Source organism: Mycteria americana, chromosome 3, assembly GCF_035582795.1.
Source record: "Mycteria americana isolate JAX WOST 10 ecotype Jacksonville Zoo and Gardens chromosome 3, USCA_MyAme_1.0, whole genome shotgun sequence".
Lineage (NCBI taxonomy): Eukaryota > Metazoa > Chordata > Aves > Ciconiiformes > Ciconiidae > Mycteria > Mycteria americana.
Window position 1 is genome coordinate 25289837 of NC_134367.1, and position 13090 is coordinate 25302926.

The window sequence follows — 13090 nt, forward strand, 5'->3', positions numbered from 1 at the left end:
TGAAACACAGGAAATTCCACTTAAAAATAAGTGAAAGCATTTTTACTGTGAGGGTAAATACTGGCATAGGTTTCTCAGAGAGGTTGCAGAGTCTCTGACCTTGGAGGTATTCAAAACCCATCTGGACATAGACCTGGACAGCTTGCTCTAGGTGACACTTCTTTGAGGAGAGCACTGGACTAGATGAGCTCCAGGGGTCCCTTCCAACCTCTGCTATTCTGTGATTTGTGGTACTAGTACGCTTTTCTAGCTATAAATATCATTGTTACTTCTGCTTAAAATAAAATACTGAATTATTGCTTAGTTCTCAAATACACATGTAATAGAATTACTAAAGCCGTGTAATAAAAAGAAATTAATGAAGCTGTTAGATTAACCATATTTTGATATCACTCTGAATTTTCATCCTATGTGTGTTTAAAGACTGTCTCCTAGTTTATAATATTTATATCACTAACATAGGAGTTTATTTAATTGCTATTGACCTTGATAAGACATGTAGCTGTGGCTCATGTAATTCAGATATGTTTGTATTTAGTACAGTACATGGTATAAACCTGCATTTTAAAAGGACGATTTAAATTAAGAAAGGAAATTTCCATAACTGTAAGAATGTGAATTGTAATAAGATACTTCCACTTGTCATTCACAAGCAGTATTCTATATCAGTGAAGTTTACCCTTACACCCAATAGCTGACGTATTATGCAGAGAAACAGATATACATCTGAAATAATGATCTCCCCAGATATTTCCCTAAAGCTTTAATTCCATGGTAAGTATTTGGCTAGAGAAAAGATAAATTGAAAAGGAACAAAAAAGTAGTTTTCAGTGTTGGTTATTCTATTCCAAACTTTCCTTTGTTATTGTGTTGATTCTTAGTTTTCTGATGCATCAGCAAGATGAGCCCCACTGTTATTGTGATCTCCATTTAATAGGCTTAAGACACAGAGTTAACATAAGCAGTGTGTTTAAATTCATAGTCACCCATAGTGGTATTGTATATGCATCCTCAGCAAACTTTGTAAAAATATGTTATAAGTGCAAAGGATGACAGAATACATACTCGTATTGAGTTGCCAAAATAAAATGGAATTTCACAGATTTCTTTTTTTACTAAAATTGTCAAAATCTTTTTAAAGAGAAAAGAACTATTTTATATGCATTACACATGTATGTCATAGTCACAAGAAACATATAGTTGTTGCAGTGTATTTGACATTTCTAAAATGATACAGGCCCTATAGTTTCAGGAAAAAAGGAAGGTCTAAACTCATAAATTATTTGATGGTGTGTGGGGTAAAATGGTTGAAACAGCTTATGTGAGCACAGAATTTAAAAGCACAGATAAATTAAGAAGTTCTTCTATTTTCAATACAACTACAGTGTCTTTGATCTTAAGTAATGATTTATGAAGTACAAAAATCAATAAAGATTCCGTTCTTAAAAATTGCATTTTAATGAGTATCTAGGTGAACATAAGCAGCAATTGACAGCAACACTGACATCCTCCTGTCTTCTTTTAAAGTTGTATATGTAAATCTGTGCAGGAGAATGAAATATGATTTGTGCTATGCTAGGGATGAGTTAAATTTCCAAATGATGAACATAGGTTCCGGATAAGAGTTAGATTTTGAGTAATAAAGGAAGACAATCTTTAGATGGGGCCATGCCTTTGTGTGGAATTGACTTTCTGCAAGTTGCATTCCAGGTATGTTTTTAAAGCAAAGATCAGACTGAATGCAAAGCAATTTATTACAGAAAAAGTGAGCAAGCAAATACATACTTAAAGTAAACTGCAATGTGAAGCACAGATACTTTTTCCAAAAGTAAATCCCTAGAGACACCTGATCACACAAGGATAACAGCTACTTAGTGTAAGAGCAGTAGTAGTATGAGTCAGCTCTTTACTACATCCCTGATATTTAAACACGAATTTCTACCACCACTACTTTAGCAGTGCTTAAAGGTAAAGGACTTTTTTTTGCTGCACTTCTTTTATATGTTTCCTACCTTGGAACTGAGCATTAAATCCCTTTCGTCGGTGGTTGCTGTCGGACGTAAAATGGAGTCGTAACCAGTTCTTACTACTGATAACAGGAGAAGGTAGATTCATACCAGTCAACCTGGAAAAAGAAAAAAAAAAATCTAATGTAAATGGTTGAAAAATTAATGTATAGAGTACTTAAAAGAGAAGAAAAAAATCCCAGAAAAATAGCCAAAATATATTGTTGTACTGTTTACAATGTATTTGACAACAGTGATTCACTGTCATCTAATCTCAATTTATTACTAGTTTAGTAACTATTATCCTGGGAGAAATGTTTTCTTTTCCATTACAGCTAGCCATTTTATGGTCAAAACTTGTATCTCCAAATTACTTTTTTGTGAATTAAAGAAGAAAAGGAATCTTGTGCACACGTGTGTGCGCGCACATGTGTATGTATGCATGCGTGTGTCAAATAATTCAGAAAAAAATAAGCAAAGTCATTTATGACAAAATTTCATCATCTCACTCCCTGCTGTGTCAGTTACCTCACAGGAAGCCAAATCTCAGATATTAAGAAAGGATAAATAAGAGTTATGGGCACTAATTAATGGTAAGATTGGGTGATAAATTATTGGTACATAACTAACTTGCTAGAACTGTTTTTGTGTGTATTAACTCCTATATATATTTAATAAAAAAGAGGAGTTTAAACACAACCGAATGCAGGCTAACTAGCTTGCATAACTATGGATATTGTGATGAAAGAGTGCACACAAATAATTTGTCCAACATAGGCAACAGGCTCTTGGACCACTTTGGGTCATACCATAGTCTATCATTACATCACATCATTTGTTAATATGAACATGCTCAAGTAGTTACCACAGAGTACCTGATATGCTGTAAATTCCTGTCTTAGTTTACCAGGTGGCTTTTTTTTGTATGACCATACTCCAAGTTTCAGATTTAGACTTCTTTTTTTCTTTCTGAATAACTGGAGAACTACAAGAAATGTAGTTTCTCCCTTTCAAAAATGTTGATTATTTGAAACAAAACACAAACTGATCAATATCAGAAATTCTCAGATAAGGGATAACTTCTGTGAGGTTATGTTTGACAATACTAGAGTAGACATAATACATATTATCAGAGCTACCCCCCACCCCCAAAAAACTGAAATAAGATTTTGTCCCTCTGAAATGAATCAGTGTAGTGATATAGATGCCTTTTTCATTGCAATATACAACTTCTGAGTTTCATTAAATATCCTAGATTACTAGGAAACCCATCATGTTAAGGAATACTGATGCTGGAGTAGTCTATTCAGAGTCATGGCTGAATCCTTTTTCTTTCTGTAATGGAATAAGACCAACATACTGAAATACAGAAATTCTTATTAGAACTTTCTTTTTTCCTTCATTAGGACATATAAACTACATCAGAGAAATTTCTGTTCTCATTTCACAGAATCACAGTATCACAGAATTGTATAGGTTGGAAAAGACCTTTAAGATCATCGAGTCCAACCGTAAACCTAACACTACCAAGACCACCACTAAAACATGTCCCTAAGCACCTCATCCAAACGTCCTTTAAATACCTCCAGGGATGGCAACTCAACCACTTCCCTGGGCAGCCTGTTCCAATGCTTGATAACCCTTTCAGTGAAGAAAAATTTCCTAATAGCCAGTCTAAACCTCCCCTGGTGCAACTTGAGGCCATTTCCTCTTGTCCTATCACTTGTTACCTGGGAGAAGAGACCGACCCCCACCTCTCTACAACCTCCTTTCAGGTAGTTGTAGAGAGCAATAAGATCTCCCCTCAGCCTGCTTTTCTCCAGGCTAAACAACCCCAGTTCCCTCAGCCACTCCTCATAAGACTTCTGCTCCAGACCCTTCATCAGCTTTGTTGCCCTTCTCTGGGCACGCTCCAGCACCTCCATGTCTCTCTTGTAGTGAGGGGCCCAAAACTGAACACAGTATTCGAGGTGCGGCCTCACCAGTGCCGAGTACAGGGGCACGATCACTTCCCTAGTCCTGCTGGCCACGCTATTTTTGATACAAGCCAGGATGCCATTGGCTTTCTTGACCACCTGGGCACACTGCTGGCTCATATTCAGGCGGCTGTCAACCAACACTCCAGGTCCTTCTCTGCTGGGCAGCTTTCCAGCCACTCTTCCCCAAGCCTGTAGCGTTGCATGGGGTTGCTGTGGCCCAAGTGCAGGACCTTGCACTTGGCCTTGTTAAACCTCATACAATTGACCTCAGCCCATCGATCCAGCCTGTCCAGGTCCCTCTGCAGAGCCTTCCTACCCTCAAGCAGATCAACACTCCTGCCCAACTTGGTGTCATCTGCAAACTTACTGAGGGTGCACTCGATCCCTTCGTCCAGATCATTGATAAAGATATGAAACAGGACTGGCCCCAACACAGAGCCCTGGGGAACACCGCTTGTGACTGGCCACCACCTGGAGTAAACTCCATTCACCACAACTCTTTGGGCCCGGTGTCGTGGTTTAGCCCCAGCCGGCAGCTAAGCACCACGCAGCCGCTCGCTCACTTCCCCCCCGGTGGGATGGGGGAGAGAATCGGAAGAGCAAAAGTAAGAAAACTTGTGGGTTGAGATAAGAACAGTTTAATAATTGGAACAAAATAATAGTAATAATAATAATGAATTATAATGAGAAGGAAAAAAACAACGAGAGAGAGAGGAACAAAACCCAAGGGAGGGAAAAAAGGGGAAAAAATATATATAAAAAAAAATTATATAACTGCTCACCACCCGCTGACCGACGCCCAGCCAGTCCCCGAGAAGTGATCGCTACCCCCCGGCCAACTCCCCCCAGTTTATATACTGGGCATGACATCATATGGTATGGAATAGCCCTTTGGTCAGTTTGGATCAACAATCCTGGCTGTGCCCCCTCCCATTTCTTGGGCACCTGGCAGAGCACGGGGAGCTGAAGGGGGGATACAATTACAAAGTCCTTGACCAATGTAAACACCGCTTAGCGACAGCCAAAACATCAGCGTGTTATCAATATTATTCTTATACTAAAATCCAAAGCACAGCACTATACCAGCTCCTAGGAAGAAAATTAACTCTATCCCAGCCGAAACCAGGACACCCAGCCATCCAGCCAGTTCTTTACCCAGCAAAGAGTACCCCCGTCCAAGCCATGAGCAGCCAGTTTCTCCAGGAGAATGCTGTGGGAAACAGAGTCAAAGGCTTTACTGAAGTCCAGATAGACAACATCCACAGCCTTTCCCTCATCCACTAGGCGGGTCACCTTGTCGTAGAAGGAGATCAGGTTGGTCAAGCAGGACCTGCCTTTCCTGAACCCATGCTGGCTGGGCTTGATCCCTTGGTTATCCTTTACATGACATGTGATGGCACTCAGGATGATCTGCTCCATCAGCTTCCCCGGCACCGAGGTCAGGCTGACAGGCCTGTAGTTCCCCGGGTCCTCCTTCCGGCCCTTCTTGAAGATGGGCGTCACATTAGCTAATCTCCAGTCAGCAGGGACCTCCCCAGTTAGCCAGGACTGCTGGTAAATGATGGAAAGGGGCTTGGTGAGCACATCTGCCAGCTCCTTCAACACTCTCGGGTGGATCTCATCAGGACCCATAGACTTGTGTGTGAACAAGTGGTGCAGCAGGTCACTAACCATTTCCCCCTGGATAATGGGGGCTCCAGTCTGGTCCCCGTCCCTATCTTCCAACTCCAGGGGCTGGGTACCCATAGAACAATTGGCCCTGCTATTAAAGACTGAGGCAAAGAAGGCATTAAGTACCTCAGCCTTTTCCTCATCCTTGGTCACTGTGTTCCCTCCCCCATCTACTAGGGGCTGGAGATTCTCCTTAGCTCTCCTTTTGCTGCTAAAGTATTTGAAGAAGTGTTTTTTGTTGTCTTTTACAGCAGCAGCCAGACTGAGCTCTAGCTCAGCTTTCGCCCTCCTAATTTTCTCCCTGCATAGCCTTGCTACACCTTTGTAGTCCTCCTGAGTTGCCTGCCCCTTCTTCCAGAGGTCATAGACTCTCCTCTTTTTCCTGAGTTCGAGCCAGAGCTCTCTAGTCAGCCAGGCCGGTCTTCTTCCCCGCCGGCTCGTCTTTCGGCACCTGGGGACAGCCCGCTTTTGTGCCTTTAGGTCTTCCTCCTTAAAGAATGTTCAGCCTTCCTGGACTCCTTTGCCCATTAGGGCTGCCTCCCAGGGGACTCTCTCGACCAGTCTCCTAAACAGGCCAAAGTCCGCCCTCCGGAAGTCTAAGGTGGCAGTTTTGCTGACCCCCCTCGCCGCTTCTCCACGTATCAAAAACTCTATCATTTCATGATCACTCTGCCCAAGACAGCCTCCAACCATCACATCGCTCACAAGTCCTTCTCTGTTGGTGAACAAGAGGTCCAGCGGGGCACCTTCCCTCGTTGGCTCACTCACCAGCTGTGTCAGGAAGTTATCTGCCACACGCTCCAGGAACCTCCTGGACTGTTTCCTCTCTGCTGGATTGTATTTCCAGCAGACATCTGGTAAGTTGAAGTCCCCCACAAGAACAAGGGCTAGCGATCGTGAGGCTTCTCCCAGCTGCTTATAGAATAGTTCGTCTGCCTCCTCATCCTGGTTGGGTGGTTTGTAACAGACTCCCACCACAATATCTGCTTTGTTGGCCTTCCCCCTGATTCTTACCCATAGACACTCCACCCTATCATCACCATCATCGAGCTCTAAACTATCCAGACACTCCCTGACATATAGGGCTACCCCACCACCTCTCCTGCCTCGCCTATCCCTCCTGAAGAGTTTATAGCCATCCAATAGGAGTTTATAAACCCATTTTCTTTATCTGGCCGTTAAAAAAATAAGGAATAACAAAACTCTACTTAAAATTATTTTAACAGTTTTGTTTGAAAAAAAAAGGATTGATTGTTTAAAGGAGGATTTGTACTTTTCAAAATGTTGGGACTGGCATTTAATAGTTCTTACAGGTGTTGCTCAAAACATTCAATCCTGTACATGTTTCTACATCTCTCTCAAATGAACTTTTATACTTTACATACTCTTCCATACACTTTTTAGACCATTTTAGAGCATAGTGTATTTTTAAATGGTTTTCTTTTTTAAATGAAATATACATGTATTCTATCTGGCATATCCAGAGCTCTGTATTTCAAAGTTTGCAAAATTCCTGGCTGAAATATTAAATTTTTATATGAATTAAATTGTACGTTAATAAAAGAGTAAAAGAACATCATTATAAAAGCACATTGAAAGCAGATCTTTCATTAGCTACATTTCTAATAAACAACTATTTCCCAGACACAGAATACACACAAATAGTTTTGTATCTATGTGAACTCTACAAGGTACAGCTAAATAGTCTCAGATCTTACCATTATCCTAAGAAAGATGATAATATGAACATGACAGTCAGAGAGTATCTTAAGTAACATATTTTATCAGAATTTTAATTTAGCCATATGATTTATATTCTACTGTGTACTAGACAGGAATATGTTCTTTACCAGTAATGCTGTTTGGTTTTTAACTGAAGAAAATGAGAAAGTGAAATATGACTTAGTGGCTAAATTAGTTGTAAGGCTGGTTTGGGAAGCAAGTATGACACACTTTTTTTCTGTAAAGTGTTCAAAACTTCTTCACTGTAGCACACAAATTCAGAAATGCCAACAAATTCTGAATGGGGGGCTAGACTGCAGTCCTGTGGCCCACATGTGTACATCAAAGGGGGTGCCCTTACATGAAGTACTTAACTCTGTGGCATTCATTATGTGTAGGTGAGACTTCCCATGGACAACGTCAGAGTTTTCAGTAATAGCAGATCTAAAAGTTTGTGGATACAGTGTAAAATTGCTCCTTAGATGTTAACTGACTATTTAACTGGAATTTGTGAAGGGCAGGCAACCCAAGATGTGTGTGAAAAAGAGAGATGGACATGGTTACCACAGAAAGTGGCAGATTGCCGCCTGAATTGGTACAGCAGGCAGATCTGTAACTCACACAAAAGTTGAAGGTAGTATGAAAAACTGATTTGTTTCCTTCTTACTTATTTCTAGGTCTTATTTATCAGGGAATAGGACTCGAATATAATATCTCCATCACACAGAAAATGTCAAAATGTAACAAAAGTTTTAATAACATTACAGGTATGCTCCTTGGAGAAAAGTAAAAACCAGTACTGTCAAGGAAAGCTTGTTTCCAGTCCCACAAAGCTGACTATTACATCCAATGCAAAAGATACAAAATCTGGAGCAGAGGTCCCTAAAACACGTGGTCATTCATTTTTCTGGTATACAAAATGCAACTCCATGACCAGGGGAAGGGCTTTTAAGTCATCTGTTTGAGTTCACCAAGAGAGAAGCTGGACACCACTGCTCAGCTAACAAATGACAGAATGATCCCTTGCAGTCCCACAAACAACAACACAGTGCTTCTGAGGCTGCAGAAAGAGGAGGAACATTTTGTTTGAGCTTTACCAATTGAGAGGTGCATCATGTACCACAATTTCTGGTGAAGCGCCCATATGCTCTCTGTATGCTGGCGTTAGTGCAGTGTGCTTCCTCTGACTGAGTGCAGCCTTTACTGTTACAGGCTAACTTTTGATATTAATTGAGTATTCATGGAAAACAAGCAGTTTGGTTATGTCTGTACCAGCAAATGGAACAGTGGCACTTCACACCAATTCCTGCTTGAGAGTCTACACTATTAAAGGTTACAACAACAACAAATCACAGAATCATAGAATCACAGAAAGGTTTGGGTTGGAAGGGACCTTTAAAGATCATCTAGTCCAACCCTCCTGCCATGGGCAGGGACATCTTTCAGTAGATCAGGTTGCTCAAAGCCCCATCCAACCTGGCCTTGAACACTTCCAATGATGGGGCATCCACAACTTCTTGGGGCAACCTGTTCCAGCGTCTCAGCACCTTCATCATGAAACTGTTCTGTCCATGACTGACTAGTGCTCCCTCGATCTTTCCTGGGCACAGTGTAAGCATTAGTCTAAATTACCGGGTCCCAGTAGGCATTGTGAATGTGACCACCTTTTGTGAGGTGTTCAGAAAACACTAACAGGCAGGACTTAATCATGCTGTTAGGTTGCTCTGAAAGCAAAGCTGCAACTAAAGCAAACTTGTCTCTACTTCAATTGGGCACACACAGTATTCATTCCTGTTGCATATGAATAGAAATAGAGTAATTTTAGCTCAGATTAGGTATTAACTCTAAAATCAGATGAAGACTTGGAACTCCTTTATATCAGACAGAAATTATTCAGAAGAGGTAAAGAACCACATTTCTTAATATCAAAGTTCTCTTTAGAAGCTTTCATGCTTTGATCTTTATTGAAGATTTCTCCAATGTTGTCTAAAAAGAATATTAAAAGTCTTTCTCACTTCTTTTTAAACTGAAGACATTTATTGTTTGGAGACTAATACAAAAGAAATCGAATTCTTCAGTTGTGTTTGAGTTCTGCCTCTGCTCTGAAAAGGGTAATGCTTTTCTGAAACTGGTTTTAAGTCCTAGCATGTGATAGACTGACTTGGATAGAAGAAGTGATATCTAATCTAAGTTACATTAATCAAGTTTTTCATATACGCACACATACACATGTATATATAACGGCCAAAAGAGGTGATTTTTCCTGCTGTATTCAGCATTGGAGCAGCCTCACCTTGAGTACTGTGTGCAGTTCTGGGCCTCACAATTTAAGAAGGATGTGAAGGTCCTTGAATGCATCCAGAGGAGGGCAACAAAGCTGGTGGAAGGGCTGGAAGGCATGTCCTGTGAGGAGCAGCTAAGGACTTTAGGCTTGTCTAGTCTGGAGAAAAGGAGGCTGAGGGGCAACCTCATTGCTCTCTACAGCTTCCTGAGGAGGGGAAGTGGAGAGGGAGGTGCTGATCTCTTCTCCCTGGGATCCAGTGATAGAACGCATGGGAATGGTTCAAAGCTGCACCAGGGGAGGTTTAGACTGGACATTAGGAAGCATTTCTTTACTGAGAGGGTGGTCAAACACTGGAACAGGCTTCCTAGAGAGGTGGTCGATGCCCCAAGCCTGTCAGTGTTTAAGAGGCATTTGGACAATACCCTCAATAACATGCTTTAACTTTTGGTCAGCCCTGAATTGGTCAGGCAGTTGGACTAGATGATTGTTTTAGGTCCCTTCCAACTGAAATATTCTATTCTATTCTATTCTATTCTATTCTATTCTATTCTATTCTATTCTATTCTATTAAAATTCTATTCTATTCTATTTATTCTATTCTATTTATTTGGGCATTTTCTGGAAATACTTGGTCTGATTTGCAGAAGTATTAAGTTTTCATCTCCACTACTGATGGGCACTACAGCCAGGCCCTTAGCTTCTAACATCAAGGGGTTAAAATTGGTTGTCACTTGGACAAGTGACAGGTTTGAATGCTCTGTGCTAAACAGTATTTGAGGCCATGCACCGAGCGGGAATTAAATGAAACATAAAATAGCTGTTCATCCACTGAGTATCAATCATTCAGTGACCTGTGACCGAGCAATCCCATAGGAAAAAAACAAACAAACATAACATAATTTTTCAAATAACATTGTATAACAATGCATTTACCTGAAGGCTCAGGATGAAGATTGCACAGGGAATCTCAAATGTCTAATTTCTGTGTACTAGATATTGCACTTTGCTCTATGGGACAAGGTAGACTTCCAGGGAATTCCTGTGTGTGTTGCCTGTTACAGCATCATAAAGAACTAAAAGGCCAGGTTTTGAGAGCTTTATGGTTATATTAGTATCATACTACACCTCTGCTGATGAACACTGCTTATCAACAGAAATAATGAGAAATCATTAAACCATCTCATCTACTCTCTTTCTACATTTGAAGGCAGCTTGGCTGTAGCAGGATCAGAGATAGCAGAAGAGGCTCTCTTACTGTTCATTATTATGAGGAGTAAATAACCTTTTTCATGTTTTACTACTTTAAGTGATGTTTTAATTTTGATTCTTATTCCATAATTTCCTCACACAAACACTAATCTACTGTTTACACAGGTAATAAGGCATTCTGTTTTCATATACTTCATAGACTTCAGCCTGTTTAGGAGACTGGTCGAGAGAGTCCCCTGGGAGGCAGCTCTTATGGGCAAAGGGGTCCAGGAAGGCTGGACGTTCTTTAAGGAGGAAGTCCTAAAGGCACAAGAGCGGGCTGTCCCCAGGTGCCGAAAGACAAGCCGGCGGGGAAGAAGACCGGCCTGGCTGACTAGAGAGCTCTGGCTCGAACTCAGGAGAAAGAGGAGAGTCTATGACCTCTGGAAGAAGGGGCGGGCAACTCAGGAGGACTACAAAGGTGTAGCGAGGCTGTGCAGGGAGAAAACTAGAAGGGCCAAAGCTGAGTTAGAGCTCAGTCTGGCTGCTGCTATAAAAGACAACAAAAAACACTTCTTCAAATACATTAGCAGCAAAAGGAGAGCTAAGGAGAATCTCCAGCCCCTAGTAGATGGGGGAGGAAACACTGTGACCAAGGATGAGGAAAAGGCTGAGGTACTTAATGCCTTCTTTGCCTCAGTCTTTATTAGCAGGGCCGAATGTTCTATGGGTACCCAGCCCCTGGAGTTGGAAGATAGGGATGGGGACCAGACTGGAGCCCCCATTATCCAGGGGGAAATGGTGAGTGACCTGCTGCACCACTTAGACACTCACAAGTCTATGGGTCCTGATGAGATCCACCCGAGAGTGTTGAAGGAGCTGGCAGATGTGCTCACCAAGCCCCTTTCCATCATTTACCAGCAGTCCTGGCTAACTGGGGAAGTCCCTGCTGACTGGAGATTAGCTATTGTGACGCCCATCTTCAAGAAGGGCCGGAAGGAGGACCCGGGGAACTACAGGCCTGTTAGCCTGACCTCGGTGCCGGGGAAGCTGATGGAGCAGATCATCCTGAGTGCTATCACACGCCATGTAGAGAATAACCGAGGGATCAAGCCCAGCCAGCATGTGTTCAGGAAAGGCAGGTCCTGCTTGACCAACCTGATCTCCTTCTATGACAAGGTGACCCGCCTAGTGGATGAGGGAAAGGCTGTGGATGTTGTCTATCTAGACTTCAGTAAAGCCTTCGACACAGTCTCCCACAGCATTCTCCTGGAGAAACTGGCTGCTCATGGCTTGGACGGGTGTACTCTTCGCTGGGTAAAGAACTGGCTGGACGGCCGGGCCCAAAGAGTGGTGGTGAATGGAGTTTACTCCGGTTGGCGGCCGGTCACAAGCGGTGTTCCCCAGGGCTCGGTGTTGGGGCCAGTTCTGTTTAACATCTTTATCAATGATCTGGACGAAGGGATCGAGTGCACTCTCAGTAAGTTTGCAGACGACACCAAGTTGTGTGGGAGTGTTGATCTGCTGGAGGGTAGGCAGGCTCTGCAGAGGGACCTGGACAGGCTGGATCGATGGGCTGGGGTGAATTGTATGAGGTTTAACAAGGCCAAGTGCAAGGTCCTGCACTTGGGCCACAGCAACCCCATGCAACGCTACAGGCTTGGGGAAGAGTGGCTGGAAAGCTGCCTGGCAGAGAAGGACCTGGGGGTGTTTGTTGACAGCTGCCTGAATATGAGCCAGTAGTGTGCCCAAGCGGCCAAGAAGGCCAAGGGCATCCTGGCCTGTATCAAAAATAGCGTGGCCAGCAGGACTAGGGAAGTGATTGTGCCCCTGTACTCGGCACTGGTGAGGCCGCACCTCGAATACTGTGTTCAGTTTTGGGCCCCCCACTACAAGAGGGATATTGAGGTACTGGAGCGTGTACAGAGAAGGGCAACGAAGCTGGTGAAGGGTCTGGAGCAGAAGTCTTATGAGGAGCGGCTGAGGGAGCTGGGACTGTTTAGCCTGGAGAAAAGGAGGCTGAGGGGAGACCTCATCGCTCTCTACAACTACCTGAAAGGAGGTTGTAGCGAGGTGGGGGTCGGTCTCTTCTCCCAGGTAACAAGTGATAGGACAAGAGGAAATGGCCTCAAGTTGCGCCAGGGGAGGTTTAGACTGGATATTAGGAAATTTTACTTCACCGAAAGGGTTATCAAGCATTGGAACAGGCTGCCCAGGGAAGTGGTTGAGTCGCCATCCCT

The 13090-nt window shown here is 42.7% G+C and overlaps 1 protein-coding gene across 1 annotated transcript in view; it reads right to left on the bottom strand.

The window, feature by feature from the left end:
- Positions 1 to 13090, bottom strand: part of CSMD1 (CUB and Sushi multiple domains 1) — a 1314206-nt gene that overhangs the window by 516040 nt on the left and 785076 nt on the right. The window contains exon 6 of the mRNA XM_075498045.1: positions 2013 to 2125. Coding sequence (XP_075354160.1) covers positions 2013 to 2125 — 113 coding nt within the window. The remainder of the gene's footprint in view (positions 1 to 2012; positions 2126 to 13090) is intronic.